We start from the raw sequence: 16,493 nt of genomic DNA, 5'->3' as shown, positions 1-16,493 counted from the left end.
TCCGCACTACATAGACCATGGTGCATTGCGGCTACTTTACGTTCCATTTTGCGACTTCTTTAATTGATTTCCGACGTGACGTAACGCGGTTTACGTCTAGTTTACAACCACACACTCACTGTTCAAACATACACGTTAGATGCTGCGAAATGTTCAACAAAAAGCCCAAGAGGAACTTTCGGCAGAGAAAAGCGAGCTCCAGCGATGAGGAGGACCGGCAGAAGGACAGCCGAGATGGAGAGGAGGATGAGAAATCAACGCCTGTGGTAAACAAGCCGTCCAAAGTGGCCCAGAGCCGCGGCATTTCTTGCAGCTCCAAGCGGGAAGACACTGCTGCCAAACCGGACAGCAGTGAGGGAGAGGACGGGGAGAATCTGGAAGTGACAGGAGAAACAGAAGAGAAGAGCAAAGACAAAGATGGAGGGAATAAGAAAACAAATACAGTGCTCAGTTTCTCTGATGAGAAAGAAGGTAACGTTAAGTAGTTAAATGTAAATAATGTTGGTGTCACTAAGACGGACTCCAGTCAAACGTTCACCAAACGACAGTTGTTTACAGACATTAGTGCAAGTTGATATGAAATCATAGCTAAATATGAGACAGTTGATGTATGTTAATACACTTCAAAATATAGTATAATGAGTTTGATCATTGTGTCCTCCACAAGTTTCATCTTCTTGCAGTTAAAAGTTGTGTTTGTAACAATATAACGGACAAACTGAAAACTATTTTGGTTTGTAGTCATATTATGTAATTAATATGTTGACTGTGTGTGCTGTACTTCATAGGAACAAAGCGTATAAACGTCTAAAATCTTTGATTGTTTTGTGTTAGGTGAAGAACCAACCTTTAAACTGAAGAAGTCCTCTGATAAAGCGGTGCTGTTTCAAGTTAGGAAGAAGGAAGAGTCACCTGCTAAGACCACTCACAGCACAGGTAGGTATCGATAGATCATATATGAAATAAATAATATAGAAGAAAAAAGCAATTGATCCTGAGATGACAAAATACTATTTTGTAATGAGAACAACAGTCAACCATTTATTTGCTGATTAAGTCATTATGGTCATTTGTTTATTGTCCAGTTCATGCAGTGACTTTTTGGATTTGTGTGTCTTATGTTCTCTTTGTCTCTGACTGGGAGTGTGGCAACAACTGATGCATGAACATACTAAATTGCAAGTGTAGCGGTTAAGCAAAGGCAATCAAATACAGCTGCTCCTACAGTATATCCTACTGTCTATAAAGTTGTATTAGTCATTCTCTGCTTATTGTTATAGCTGAACACCTCTCATTGTATGTAAATTCCATACATGGATAAAAAATTATAATGGTTGCTGTATAATTGTTAAAGGGCTCATGTAAAGGGTTGGATAAAGTATTAGCATATTTGCAGAGATACAGATTATGCACATTTAATTTGTTGTTATTAAAATGAATGAAAGATTTTAATGTTGTTTTAGTAGTTAACAAATATTATTATTATATATTATATTATTTATCATATTGGCATGTCTCCATCTCTTCTCTCCTAGCCTCACCCGGTGGAGCTGTCCCACCAACTCATTCTCCCAGGCAGGATTTTGGCAGTCAGGCTTCACCACAAGCGCTGCAACATGATGATGACAGTGGTGATGATGGCAGTGATGATGGTGATGACGACAGTGTTGAAGGTGGTTCAAGGTCCTCGTCTAGCTCATCCTCAGACTCTAGCCGTTCTGCTACTAAACCAGGTATAAGTTTTAGGGGGTGTATCCTGTATTTACATGTATGTGTCAGAGAGAAAAACTCAACTTGCTCCCTCTGACTTGGTGTGCAACTAAAACATGATAAATGTCATGCCTGTGAGTTTGTCTGCACGCATTTACCATTCTGTCTTCGATTTGTCTTTATAGTAATTATTCCTAAGGCTAAAGAGATCGAGGCAGCCAGGAGACAGCGTCGTGCCAATCGAGCACAGAAAGAGTTCATTCCCCTGGGTAGAGATGGTCACAGCTCCGCTGCCAGTACTCCGGATCACTACAGCAGGGATGATGAAGATGACAGAGATGATGATGATGAGCTAGATGATCATGAGAGAATAATCGAGTTTGCACCACGGTTGAAGAGCATCAGAGAGAGGATTGCAGAGAAGCTTGGTATGAGAGGGAGGGAGAAAGGGAAGAAACATGAGTTGCCAATTTGTAATGGTCTATTGTAATGTCCATTGTCCAATACTATTTTAATGTTGATATATATCTTAATCAACATTTTGAACATTGGAACAACGGCCTTAAAATAAAATGGTCTGTGTTCTAAAAAGTTATGAAGTGTTCTCTGTTTATTTTTTGTGTAATAAAGGAGGAAGTGATGGCAGCCTCTCTGGGACTGATGGGGAAGAGCAGGAACTCTGGGAGGAGACACAAATTGGCAAAGGAGTCAAAAGACAGCCAGGAGAACAGGTAGGAAGATGCTTTTGCCTTATTTGTGCTTTTTTACTTCTTTCTTTTTTCTAACTGTTCTTAAAGGCTTTTGTCTCGTCTTACATTTTCTTCTCCCTTTTCAGTGTCTTTTTCGGTGTCACATTCTTTCTGTTTTTCTCATTTTTCCTGTCTAGTGTAGAACTGGTCATTCAAGTTGGGCAAAGTTGTCTCCATTTCTCAATATTTAAGCCTTCCAGCAGTGTAACTACTGCATTCTGTTCTACAGCATTGACATTTTTAATATATATATATATATATATATTTTTTTTTTTTTTGTCCTCAGAGCCCATCTGGCAGTGAATCTAGCAGCTACAGCAGTAGCAGCAGACGAGACAGGCATAGACAGAAGAAGAGATCAGCAGGGGCTAGAATCCCAAAAACTCTTCCTCCTGTCAGTGTTTCAATGGTCAAGAAGAGGATCACTGGAAAGTAAGCGTCTTATAGAGATATCTTACTAAATATCCCACCATACCAATTTGAAATATTTGTGATTACAATTTGAACATCACCTGGTCAAAGGTCAAAAATAAACTTTGATGTTCATAGTACCTACTGTAATACATTTCCCTGCTCCTTGTTTTGTTATTTTTTCTATGTGTCTTCACTTTATACTTTCGTTCTATTTTTTTTTCCTTTCAAGACTGGAATCCCTGAAGGAGGTACACAGAGCACGACAAGCAGAGCAGAGGAGGATGGAGGGTGATGCTGAAAATGCTAAAAACTCAGTGGAGATACTGGAGGAAAGTTCCTCAGAGAGCCAGCTGAAGTTTTACCGGGCCATGACCCTATATGTCCACAACCTGGTGGAGTGTCTGCGGGAGAAGGTAAGAGATGAATGAAGTCTATCTAAATTATCTTCACTGTTAACGATCAACAAACATGTCAGGAAAACAAGTGAAGCTAATAGAAAGTTTTGTGGATGAGAATATTTATTTCCTCTAACATGATATTTATGTATATATCAAACCACAATGTGTAATTCTGAGAAGTGATGTGTGGCTAATAATGAGGCTACGGGTTTTGGTAGCCAATTTTGATGAAACGGTAGACATATTTTGATCATTAATAACGTGTGATTTTTCAGAAATATTTTGGAAACCATTATTTAACTAATCAAAATGTAATTATTAATATTATTATTATTTCAATACAGCTCTCTCTCTTTGTAAAGCTCACAGACAGATATGCCTTTACTCATTGTATGTAATACGGTAATTATACAAACCAGAAAATCTTCAACAATACAAAAGGAAATGTTGCTGAAGATTTCCTTAAAATACAACCAGTGCTTGCAAACAGGGTCAACTAGGCCAACCACAGTTGTTGACAGTGGTCAAAGTCAGCTGTTGCTTCCTGAAGGTGCAAAACTTGAAAGTTTAGATATGTCAGTTATATTTTACATTATTCATCTATTTGAGATTTTGACAGCAGCCTGTACAGAACATTACATAAATGTTTCCTGCAGATAAATTGATATTGTGATAATTTTCTGCCTGACAATAATTTGTTGACTATAGGTTGTTGAGATCAACTCTCTGGAACTGGAGCTTCATGCTCTGTTGTCTGACCAAATGGAGGCGCTGTTGGCTCATCGACGACAGACAGTCAAAGAGCAGGCTGACTACCTGCAGCAGCTCAGCTGTGAGTGACATCACTGTGTCTGTGGCCTTTTTTACACATGATATTCAAATGTGTCTTGGCCGATTGGATCACAAGTGGATGGTGTTAAGTAAAAGTATAAACAGCCATTGAGACGGACTGTGAACAGATCAGTCAAACCACTTGCATGTGGTCTGGGATGTATTTGGCCACATCTCTTTTGTAGTGTAAAAGCAAGAGGGCCCTCATATGTCCCAGAAAACAACATTACAAGACAATATGTCATCAGTGCTAAAAAAAAAAAAAAAACATGGAGATAAACTCTGATGTACAGAAACACCAGTGAAACAAGATTCAAAACACTTTATTAATCCAAGATATCTAATTTTCATTTGGGCAGAGGAATCTATCTGTGTACAGATATAAACGGTGATGTGTCTCAGCTTTGTCTGAGACATAAGCCATGTAGGAATGTTTCTTCTTGGATCCTATGGATCCTACTTTTAGAGCCACTGGCAAATATAAAATCCAAAAGTTATTATATTGTGTCAATGCACCAAAACAATATAGACAAAGAACATAGTGACATTGGTCGACTTCTTTCCCTTTCCATTGTTTCCCAGAAAGACACAACTGCTACAGAAACTTCCCAGTATGGTTATGAAAATTTAGGAACAGTAATTAATTTTTACCTTAGGTTTACAGTGTTTAAGCTGCTCTGGCAGTGAAAGGGGAAATTACTCTAAGATTTTTCATTTCACTGTTTTAGATGGTACAGATGAGCAGAGTGGAAGTTCAACCAATGGAACAGAAGCTCTACGGTGAGTGTAATGTTTACTATTATATATATGTGTTAAATATTTTCTGTTCTTAAATAACATTGTTGTTGGGATAGGAAAATAGAAAGGATTATGCACTATGTGCATGCTCTGTAAATCACAGTAGCTAGTTCATTCTAACCTTATAGAGATGTTTGTCCTACATGTTGAAGTGAGGTGAGCGCGGCTGCAGAAGACACACGGGATATTCCTGAAGACACACAGCTTACAGCAGAGGAGGAAGAGCAGCTACAGAAGAAGATGGGTAAAGAGGAATTACATCTTAAATCTCTTTCTGTTTCCATACAGTATAATAAAGTACTAGTTGAATCGACAAACACTGGAGAAGCCAAGTCTTAAAGGAACTCATATACTTAATGACTGTTGTCCAACAATTCCCTAAAGAGAAAATTGGAGTGGAATTCACTTTATAAATTGAAGCTAGCTTCAGTTGCTGTTTATTTACTGATAAGTTACTGTCTCACTCAGTTGTGACGTAAGTTTAAAACAAATTCAATCATTCTGGTTTGGCTTTCCTCATTCTCTCACTTTTTCACTTTATGTTTAAAATTGCAGCAAAGTAATATGAAGACTGAATGGATTGATCCCTTATGTTGCTTTCTTCTGTCTCTCACTTTCCTCTCTCCTTCCTCTATAGCTGATATCCTGTCGAGGTCACAGGCAGTGTTCTCGGACGTGCAGGAGGACTTCTGTGAAGTTAAAAAGATTCTGTCTCGCTTTGAAGAGTGGAGAGCATCTTACTCTGACTCTTACCACAGTGCCTACATCTCTCTGTGTCTACCCAAGTTGTTAAATCCCATCATAAGACATCAGTTACTGACATGGAACCCACTAAAGGTACCAACAATCCATTTAGATGCACAAACACAGAGGCTTTTCTATACAGTAGATAAAAAGGTGCTTTTACAAAACTTACAACACTATGTGTTTGATGCAATGTCTTAGGATGCTAATGGGGACTTTGAGAACCTCCCATGGTTCACAGCACTGGAGACCTTTTGTCATGGACACGGTCACGAGGAGCTGGACCACACGGACAGACAGACACTGTCTAATGTCATAGAAAAGACCGTCCTACCCAAAATAACAGGTAACACACTCATACATGAAGCTAACATCAAGTGTCAGTTTATTTATATATGTAAATAAATCAATATAAATCTTAAAAAAATAAAAAATAATATATATATTAGTGCACTTTGTACAGGAAATTGCTTGTAACCTCAAATGTGGTGTTGAGAGAGCAGCTGTGAGTTAGATCACAGCCTGATATCACAGACAGGAATGTGTGCGCTCAAAAGTTCAGCTAATTGAGGCCTGAGCTGTTTAGGGCTTTATAAACTAATAAAAGAGCCGTTAAATCAAGTCTAAAAGCCAAGCAGGGGAGTTCTGAATTAGTTGCAACCTATGTGTTAATATATCAGGAAGACCAGTTAATCAAGTCTGTTAGCTAAAGATGTGCTCTATAACCTGTGCTTCATCACAGATGTGTCGAATTCTAAAACATCCTATTTTTTCCTTGTGTGTCTCTTTGTCTGCTTAGCCTATGTGGAGCTGGTGTGGGATCCCATGTCCCGCCATCAGTCAGTCTGTCTGTCTGATGTTTGTCACAGACTGAAGGAGGACTATTCCATCTTTGAAGGCGAACAGAGTAAACCAGTCAAGGTAATGTAGAAATTCGTAATTCGTAGTCATTTTAGCTGATTTCAAATGTTTAAAACTTGGACTCAAGCAGGAATCCCCAGGCTCCACAGAAATTGTGATATGAAAACTTATATACTACTATGATAATGAGCATGCCATAAACAGTGTATAACAATGCTGTATGTGTTTACTCCGTCCCAGACATTCATAGAGGCTGTTGTCAGGCGACTGAGGAACTGTGTAGATGAAGATGTCTTCATCCCGCTGTACCCCAAAAAGTCAGTTTGTTTTCTTTTCCTACTTCAGTTTAAACATTAAGTGATTGAATTTATGTTAACGACAATGTAATGCAGTTATTTGTTTAATCATCATTTTACATCATACTACACCTTGTTTACAGCATGCAATATAGATTTATACATCTCTGTGCAGTCATTAAATAAAACCGTTAATCGCTGATCTGCTCTGATAAATTTTGTAAATTTGCAGTCAATACAAATTTGTTAAATTAGTTTATGATGATCTATAAGCCAGTCCAGTCACCCACTGCTGACTGGACTGGCTGAGGTGCAGAGATTGTTAAAAAAACAAGCAGGGACGTGGCTCTTGAGGGCCCCTGCTCTTTGGTATTTGAAGAATAAGAGTCTTAATTCTTACTTTCTCACTCCCCCCTGTTTTTCTATCCAGGTTTCTTGAAGACAGGTCATCACCTCAGTGTCACTTCAGGGAGCAACAGTTGTGGATGGCCATAAAAGTATTACTCTCTTCCAAATACTTAACTGTATTAGTTCAAGCTGCTGTTCAGCTGTTAATCAGAGGTGTTTTTTATTTATTGTAGCTACTAGGTAACATGGGGAAATGGGATTTGCTGCTTCCAGAGTCTGTATTAAAGGAACTGATGTTGGAAAAACTGCTGAACCGATACCTGATGATCACACTGTGCAGTCAGGCTCAATCCAACAATACTGTTGACGCATGTAAAAAGGTATTTTAATCCATCATGTTTAATCTGAAGTGCACTGCTCTCACTATTTGATCTTTCTCTGGTCTGTTTTTTTTTTTTTGTTTTTTTTGCACACCTGCCCTCACACTCTTTCTCTCTGTCTCTTTCCAGATAGCAGATAGTCTGCCACTCTCATGGTTCAACGATACTTTACCTCAGATCCAGAATTTCAGAAACTATCTAGTTGAGAAAGTACATACCATTTGCAAAAAACAGCCTCCTAAAGATCCAAACACTAGGTAACGCATTTGATTTTTTTGTGTCTTCAGAAATCGATGGACATTCACTTTACAAACACTTAACTGTAATTGTCTCATCCACACTTGTGTGTCCCTGTGTTCTGCAGGTCTGCTGTGGTTGAAGTGCTTCAGGTTCTGAGTAGGATCAGGTGCCATGACTCTATCTTGACTTTAGCAAAGAAATATCATTATGAAGATGTCATCTACTCTCACCAACTGCTGAACCAAGAGACAGTGTGAACTGAAAATTTTGAGGAATGGAAGATGGATCACACAGCAAACGTGTCATTTTAAAAGCCGCTATCAAAGGAGACGTCACGCAGCTGGAAACGAACCGCGTGGCCTCAGGGAGAATGGTTGTACTGGTGAAACTAAAAATGCATAAGTCCTAAGGACATGTTGGATAAAGGTTGTTAGTAAAAGCCACACTTGAGCAACAATTCAAGGATGTAAATCTGAATGTCAGGAGATGGAACAAATTACAACTTAAATCAAGGAAATTGTTGGGTAAACCAATTTACCTACACCTATTTTATATTTTAATCAACACTTGCTTTCTGTCTTGTATATGAGATAACAGTATTTTTATGAATAAATATTTCATTTTTCAAAAATTCCTTTTATATTTAGAATTTGTTCCCTTTTATTTGTAGTGCCAACAAAAAGGTTTTATATACCATTGAATTATGGTCAATTTAATTTGGCATTTTTGACATAAAATGTACTAAAAATACTCTTCACTTCATGTCAAAGTGAAAACAAACTCCCAACAAAGTTATATCAATTAATTAAAAATCTAAAAAGAAATCCACCTAAAGCATCACTGCATCAATCAGCTACTCCAAGAAGTCCCACAGTTTAATTGAGATCAGTACAGTGAATGTGTTTCATGGATCATAGTCTAAATATTCACGTATCTGGAAGGTTCAGCTGCTGGTGAATCAGAATCTTTGTCAAAAACTACTTTGTAGACATCAGTTTTCACTTTGACAGTAAATTTGTCAAAAGCTAAATTAAATCCACATGATTCAACAAGAAATTGAATTTCTAATATTAGTTATTCTGCCATTATACTAATATTAGCTAATACCAGCGGTGACCATGTAAAACCAGCACGTGCAGATGTGTAATTACTATAATCCATAATTATTTATCACCTGTGTTAAGAAAGACACAAACTTCTTTCTACTAGCAGACTTAGCTTTATTTATAAGGGCCCACACAAGCAAACTGCATCAAATCAAAACCCCACAACACAGCCGGTCATATGCACACGATGCTCAAACTCTCAAAGACGTGGAAAAACAAGTCTGCATTGTGATGAAACTGTTCCAGGATCTGTTCAGTTTCATGGAGTAACTCACTCATGGCATTTTGTGACGAGGCTCAAAGACAAAACATTTGGACAGAAAAAAAAAAGAAACGAACATTCATGAACGTAGGATGATTTAGTGATAGTCGAAACTATTAACTGTAAAGCATTCAAGATTGTAGCTAGGCCAGAAAAGACAAGCATGTACGTGCACACGCAGCAGGTTTCTACTCTATTGACAGCTTCACTCCACTGAACAGAACAACACGTGTTAGAACTACCATGTTAGTGCTACTGATGGAGTAATGTCCTTGTACATATCAGCTACTCTATGTTACAAGGATAACACTTATAAAGATTGTAGAGTTTCTTGCACAGTCACAGCTGACAGTTGTTTTAATACAGTTCAATACAATGAACAGTACAGTGTAGATACAGTGAAGATCAGATCACCTGTACAAACTATTCCATTAACCGTTCTTTGGTCTAATCATAGAATCAACTTCATGTTTTCATAACGTCTGATAATGTTGATTTGTAGAGGGAACATTTTTATCCAGTTAGGTGGAAATATGAGTTAAACATCTTGGTTCAAAGATGACGTGAACCAAAAACCAGCCAATGATTTCCTTCAATGAGCAATAATCATGTTAGTGGAGCACTGTGATAAACGCAGCTTTTCTTTTACTGCCCTTAATGAGGAAATGCTGTCAGAGTTGTGCTATTTGTCTTTTATAAGCAGAGGGTTAATGATGCATTGAAGCCAAGAGGAGATCAACAGGTTTCTGATAAAATAAAAAGGATATATGCATATGCATATTAGTAAGTGCTCAAAATAAACTCAGCGAGTCAGGGAGTGGACAAACTTTAGATGACAGAGAACTGGAAGCCATGTTTGTTGAGACGGTTGACCAATGTAGTATTGACAAAAGCAGCTCCTGGAGTATACACTCCTCCTCTGAGAGATGAATGAGAGATAAACAAGAAAACGTAATTAATTTAATGAAGTGACAATCATATGTATTCCTAATTAATGGATTTTAAACCACTGCACTATAGATGCACTGTCTGTATTGGTATTTATATAATAGTCATTTTCATGTTAGGTGTTAAAACTGAGGTTTCATAACTCACTTCTTGGGCAGTGCCGTGGATTCGTTGAGCATTGTTAAAGCAGCCTGTACCATGGCGATGGGTGTGGCCACGTACCCAGCCTCTGAATAATAACAATATATTAATGATCAGACAGGTCAGACTGGTTACATAGGTTAATTGCCCTGATAATCCAGCCTGAACAGGACAGAAAACTACTAACATGGTTCATGTTGGAATAACTACACAGCTGTGTTTTCACATTTTGTCACTGAACATTCCCCAAATACTAATAAAATATGAGAAATATTAACATCCATTTACCCGGTCCCCGAACCAGTGTGCGGATCTTTCCATTAGGTTTTCCTTGGGAGGGGTCTGCTCCGTCTGTGTAGCCCTCTCCATAGAAGGCAAACTGGAAAGCTGAGTCCTCCATCTAATTCACACATGTAGTCAATAAATATCAGAAAACAGTGTCTCTTCTTATTCATATATGTAACTTTGGGTATTAGTGGGTATCGGCCTCCTTTTCTGTGCCTTAAACATTTTACCTGCTTTCTGGATGGTCCGGCCTTGGTGAAAAATCCAAAGGAGAAGAACTCTGGGTGCTGAGAAGGTGGTTATAGGAAACAGACATGAACACTAAAACACACAGCTCACAAACACTGTAACCGACTAAACTGTATCAGTAATAGGTACAATATTTCCATTAAGTTTTGACGTGTGAATTTTTACGTTGTTTTTTTAATCCATGCCATGTTTGTTTACCTTGATGAGGAGGTTTCGCCCAAAACTGAACTTGACTAAGAACCAGAAAATCATGCCAGCAAACATCAGCTTGAAAACGTTCCCAATCCCTCCTATTCCTGCGTAGGCTCCATACTGGACCTAGGATAGACAATAATAATTCATTTACTGCACTAGAAACACAGCAGAGGCTGTAATGTGCATGCTGCAGTCAGGTTGACGCCATCTAAATCTGAAAACAAGACTGTTGACACAGTGATGCAGATGATGACATGTCTTATACAAATAGAAAAACATTTTTATCATCAACATTAATCGAAATTACTGTAAGTGAAGGAGGATACTTCAAACGAAAATAGAAAGCACTAGGATCTTTATTAAACCATGCACTAATTTATGTAGAGGGCACTGGATGTGAAGAACGACGGGCAGAAAAAGTTAAAGACTGACCGGTGTGGCGTGCTGTTCCTCTGCCAGAAAGCGCTGAGTTCTCTTTACGACAGAGGGGTCAGTACCCATGAAGGGGAGCGTATACTGCTGGATCTCATTACTGAAGAACAGTGCACCCCTACAAACACACACACACGTGGCATAACATTAATTAAGGTAGTAGGTAGGTTAGAGGATTACAGTAAGCACCGGTCTATCAGGTACCTAATATTGATATATGTGAGCTGCTATAACAACAAAATATAAAGATGCTTGACACAACTGTGAAACCATGTCACCATAACATAGCCCTTATAAGAAATATTTCAACAATAATGTTGACGTCCAACTACTAATTTTTTAACATTAAAATATTAATATCTGTATCAATCAGGTCCTAGAAAATGATGCCACTTTTCAGACAGTTGTGTAAAATTGCTTCCTATACTTATTATATTATATTGCTTCTCCCCAAAATAACTTTTGATAACAGGTTTCACGTCAGCTGTGCAGTCATACTCTGTGCAAGAGAAATGGCAACGCTGACAACAGTCTCCACTAAAGTGAAATGGCCTCCTAAGACCTTTACATCAATTATTTGAATTTTACATACCGGCTGTAAAGAATATTTATAGAGTTAGGCAAACTGGCATTGATTAAGGAGAAGTGGTTGATTGATTTATTCAAATTAAAAGGAATTACTGCTCTATGTACCTGCGCTTAAGTTTAGAGCCCACAGTGGGGAGAGGTTTGTGATTAAACTTCCTCCTCAGACTCTGGAGCTTCTGCTTGTCGGCTAAACCATAGATGGCTGACTGCCAGGTGCCATCATGGATACTTGCACCCTGACAGAGAAAAGCACACACGACGATAAAAGATAACAAAATGGACATATTGATAAACTGTGGTACCATATAGATATGAGAAATGAATCTGCAGAAAGTGGGAAGAGGTGGAGAGAGAGGATAGTAAGATAAGGATCAAGGACTCGTGGTAACTGTAGTTACATACATCAGGTCCTGCGCTGACAGTCAGGAAACTCTCCACTGCAGTCAGCGTACCTGTGAATGAACAAGATAATGTGACAATAAATTACTGAATCATAACAGAAAGAGCAGGAACATACCACTTGTTCATTTTTACTGTTACTGTGTGTATAAAGAGACTGTTTGCATTTCATTATGTGTTTACCTTTGAACTGGTCCCTGGTGTAGAGCACTCCCATGTCTGCAGGTATGGAGTCAAATCCACAGCTCCCGATGACGTACACGCCTTTGTCAGCTGCCTGGCTGTTGTAGTTTAACTGCATGCCCTCCAGAAACTGAATACAGTGAGAAAGAAACATACAGACAAATGCATTTTAGTGTTTATTTCAAATAGTGAATGACTATTCTTCATGACTGAGAACAGATTAGAGGCCGCATATTAAAATGGCCACCAGTCTTCATAGAAAAATACAAAAACAGCAATGAATCCCCTCTGGGTATCTAGCAAAAAGGCTAATGTAATTTTTTAAGTCAAGTTCTGTTCTGAGCCTAAAAAATGAAGCCATAAAACACAATTAGGGCTGTCACAGAGCTGGCTGTGGTTCAGTCAGATGTTCCACACTGCAAAGACTGGCATCTCATGCCGGGTGTCATGTGGCCAAGTGAGAGATAATATTATCTAATAGGCTACAGCATGAAACCAAGCACGTCTCCCATTTAATCCAAACACAAACAACAGCAGAGTTGAATGTTGGGACATCTGCAGGACATCCATGGAAAGTCCATTGACAACAGGTGGGGAAAGCAGATTTAAAGTTTCACTTAATAAGAAATGTTTTAAAAAATGAATTAAAGGCAGGTAAAAGTCACCAGAAGTTACCGTATAGAAATACAGCGAGATAAAAATGTTTCCAGTGTCAGTTTAGCACTGACGCAATACTGGCCTGACTTTACTGGTACCAGTGGTTTGTTGTGACCCAGCGCTGGTGTTATTTATATAGAACTGCTGCGTCACTGGAAAACAAACCATTGTCCTTGGTGGTTTCTACCCATGGGTACTGGGTAAATCCATTATTGTGTCAGTACTATACTGACCTGCGGTGTAATTTTTAATGTGTATACATACCTGAGGCTCTCCGGAGATGTCAATATGGTGGGCTCCATTCTCTACACAGGCTTTGACCACTGCCTCTCCGAAGAACCTGTACTATAAACCCACAGAGATACAAACACACAAAAATCAATGCACATCCTGTACAACTGCTAAATCCAGGGGCACGTCTGAAGACAAACTGATGTTTCCTTTAATTTTCACCTGTCAGGGTCAATCCCACATCAGTTCGCCGTGGTTGCCTGCGCAGTAACATGACATGATTCTTTTGCTCCGAAACTAAGAGACATACCAATGTGTTCAACAGTACTGGAAGGATTTTAGTGGTGTACTGGAAGAATTTGATTTGAAACAAGAGTATGAATGATGCACAGGATGTGAAGCAGTGGTACTGGAAACCTACTCTCCATTCTGTCTCCACCACAATACGACTTATTGTGTGCTGAAAGTCAGCAGCCTTCAGTGTGTAAATGAAGGCTGCTCTGTGTGTGAGAGAAAGCAAAAGAGAGAGGGGACAAAGACAGATGGTGATACATTGAGCTACACTGAGAAAGATGCCAAGATGCCAACGTTGTGACACGAGGAAAAACTAGTTTATTTCATGAGACAGAACTAGTTGTGTGTGTTTAAGAAAAATAGGCAGGCACACATTTCTATGAAAGTGTCTACTTACAGGCCCCACACAGTTGAGAACAATCACAGCCTGTTTGCACATGGCAGCCAGGGAGTCTGGTTCCTCTACATCAGCCACAATGATGTCCACCTCTGTCCTCAGCTCGGGTTTACCTGCATGCACACAAACAGCACACGCTTTGTCAGAATAGGCGCCACAATATATTTTAATCTGAAACGTTTGTCATTCAGACCTTCATAGTTCACATAACTAAAATATTCACTATGCTGCCCTTTTGCATTTATTTCCATTGTATAAAACACGTCAGAATTACGTCTATTATGGGACTTCTATGACACAATTACCCAACCAGATATGAAATCCAGTTAATTCTCTACACCATCATTCGTCCAATCTTGACAAACTGTCCTAGGATGTCAATTTATCTCAACAGTTAAAGTAACAAAACAAAGCTAACCACAAAATAATTAAAAACTTTCTACTTCTGCAAAGGAATGAATAAGAAATGTCCCTCCTTAATATTTAGGTTCATCATAATTTACACTTTTCACAATCCTACACAGCGGTCAACAGTCAAATTTGCATGTCTAAAGACCAATATGAAGAATAAAGATGAGTCACTGTCTGTGTGGCAGCCTAAAAGAACAGTGGATCGTTACAGGGTAAAATGCAAATACTGTGTGTGAGGAGTGGAGCATAAAATAAGGCAGATAAGGTATTACTTAAGTCTTTCACACGTACGTGTGTCAGACACAGAAAAGGGAAATACAAAAACATTTGTTTTTGTATTTCCAACATGTTTTTATAGGAGGAAACGTCTGTTTGAGCTGACAAACTGCAGTGTTTGGAACTCCCTGATTGACTGGACTAGATGCCTTGTCAGGCTGTGTGTGTGCTGTCACGGACGGGGACTTTGCAGAGAGCGAGTATGTTCCATCAGCTGTTGTACACTCCCTGAAGAGAAAGCTGAAGAGGAGGGGACAACAGAATAACTATCTAATCCTCTGTAAACTCACATCATGACAGCAGAATAGCTCCCTGGTCTGGATCTAGCAATGAACTTTATTTTCCATGCTTAGCGTGTTGCATGGATACAAACCATCATTCTGGAAAATTACCGGGACACTAAATATATATTTAGTAAATGTTTGTTACACATTTCACATATTGACTACATCCAAGCTAATAATATTTACAGAATATCACTGTTAGAGCTGAATTGACTCAATTTGAACAATATTACAACAATAAATTGTTAAACTCAGTAGTTTATTCCAAAAATTATCAAGATATTAGTTGATATGGACAGATATTAGCTACATTCCTAATTTCAGTGTTTGGAGTGATCAATTCAAATCTAGGTAATAAATTATACTGATAAAAAGTGTATCCAAAAATACATTATGATTTAACTTCATGAATTATTGCTTTGTCATCATCGGACTATACAAAAATTTACAATATATCATTCAACACTTAGTGTAACTAAAAAAAATGCTGAACTAAACAGTACCACTTTAAAATTACCCATTTTGAAGTACTAAGTATGTGTTCTCCACTAAGAAAACAATGCAGTATGTATATATATATTGCATTAATTGCATTTCTTCTATTCAGATAATTACTCTTAATAATTAGTAATAATAAAAAGTAAAGTTTGGTTGGGACAGGTCAAAGATCTTTGTTACCTAGAGACTTAGTGCAGAACAAAAGCAGCTGCTGGTAAAGTTTTTTTTTTTACTGCATGTACTGACAGGTGGTTAATCCATAATACTACATCATCTTTTATTAGCTGATTATATTTTGCACTGAGAATCTGCATCTGCAAAGTAACAACTGTCAGATACTGTCGAGTATAATAAATAAACAAAAACTAATTAACAATAATAATAATAACATGCTTAAATTAAATGATTACCTCACTACTTGTACTTTGGAGTTCAGTCAAAATCATGTCATGTTCACTATCAGAGCAATCTGAATCCGTTATTGATTAAACGAGTTAAGCAACAGATTAACAGGGCGGCAACTGTTTCAACATATCTTAAAAAAATGCTTGTCATTGTTTCAACATTCTTCTATTTGACATTATCTCAGTTCAACAAAATGAATGAAAAACGACCCCAGGATCAGGACTGTCCCTTCCTGGATCAAGCTGCTCCAACATGTAGGAAACAGTAGTTCAGGTACATACTGAGGACTCCAGCGGCCTGCTCCACAACTTTTTCCAGCTTCTGCTTGCTTCTACCCGCCACGGCCCACTTCAGGGTTCCCTTCGGACCCTCGGACGCGGTCCGGGCCACCTCCTCCACGACAAACTGCCCCGTAAACCCGGAGGCTCCAAAGATAACCAGGTGGTACGGCCTGCTGGAGGATGTCTCAACCCGCGCCATAGT

General features: G+C 38.5%; 2 protein-coding genes across 2 annotated transcripts; one reads left to right on the top strand and one right to left on the bottom strand.

The window, feature by feature from the left end:
• Window positions 1-74: 74 nt before the first annotated feature.
• Window positions 75-8,400, top strand: gcfc2 (GC-rich sequence DNA-binding factor 2). The gene is made up of 18 exons (XM_026379136.1): window positions 75-471; window positions 835-936; window positions 1,536-1,733; window positions 1,896-2,138; window positions 2,341-2,441; window positions 2,746-2,891; window positions 3,103-3,286; window positions 3,980-4,103; window positions 4,831-4,882; window positions 5,053-5,144; window positions 5,538-5,737; window positions 5,846-5,990; window positions 6,444-6,565; window positions 6,746-6,822; window positions 7,232-7,298; window positions 7,383-7,529; window positions 7,659-7,786; window positions 7,894-8,400. Exons 1-18 carry the CDS (start codon window positions 150-152, stop codon window positions 8,024-8,026), a joined length of 2,583 nt encoding a protein of 860 aa, XP_026234921.1. The 5' UTR covers window positions 75-149; the 3' UTR covers window positions 8,027-8,400.
• A 572-nt stretch (window positions 8,401-8,972) lies between these two features.
• LOC113174320 (saccharopine dehydrogenase-like oxidoreductase) lies at window positions 8,973-16,490 on the bottom strand. The gene is made up of 12 exons (XM_026378220.1): window positions 16,292-16,490; window positions 14,137-14,249; window positions 13,479-13,559; window positions 12,558-12,687; window positions 12,378-12,427; window positions 12,081-12,211; window positions 11,388-11,505; window positions 10,959-11,078; window positions 10,742-10,798; window positions 10,515-10,626; window positions 10,233-10,314; window positions 8,973-10,056 (listed from the first exon to the last, which is right to left on the bottom strand). Exons 1-12 carry the CDS (start codon window positions 16,488-16,490, stop codon window positions 9,966-9,968), a joined length of 1,284 nt encoding a protein of 427 aa, XP_026234005.1. The 3' UTR covers window positions 8,973-9,965.
• Window positions 16,491-16,493: the final 3 nt, after the last annotated feature.

The sequence above is a fragment of the Anabas testudineus genome, chromosome 3, assembly GCF_900324465.2.
Source record: "Anabas testudineus chromosome 3, fAnaTes1.2, whole genome shotgun sequence".
NCBI classification, from domain to species: domain Eukaryota; kingdom Metazoa; phylum Chordata; class Actinopteri; order Anabantiformes; family Anabantidae; genus Anabas; species Anabas testudineus.
The sequence above is the reverse complement of the archived record's forward strand: the minus strand, read 5'-3'. Positions and strand labels throughout refer to the sequence as shown.

Excerpts from the sequence above, each read along its gene's own strand:
- gcfc2 (XM_026379136.1), top strand. The coding sequence starts at position 150 with ATGTTCAACAAAAAGCCCAAGAGGAACTTTCGGCAGAGAAAAGCGAGC. Across the intron at positions 2,139-2,340 it reads GAGGATTGCAGAGAAGCTTG|GAGGAAGTGATGGCAGCCTC; the intron begins GTATGAGAGGGA and ends TGTGTAATAAAG. Across the intron at positions 7,299-7,382 it reads AGTTGTGGATGGCCATAAAA|CTACTAGGTAACATGGGGAA; the intron begins GTATTACTCTCT and ends TATTTATTGTAG.
- LOC113174320 (XM_026378220.1), bottom strand. The coding sequence starts at position 16,490 with ATGGCGCGGGTTGAGACATCCTCCAGCAGGCCGTACCACCTGGTTATC. Across the intron at positions 12,428-12,557 it reads CACCAGGGACCAGTTCAAAG|GTACGCTGACTGCAGTGGAG; the intron begins GTAAACACATAA and ends GTTCATTCACAG. Across the intron at positions 12,212-12,377 it reads CTGTCAGCGCAGGACCTGAT|GGTGCAAGTATCCATGATGG; the intron begins GTATGTAACTAC and ends TTTCTCTGTCAG.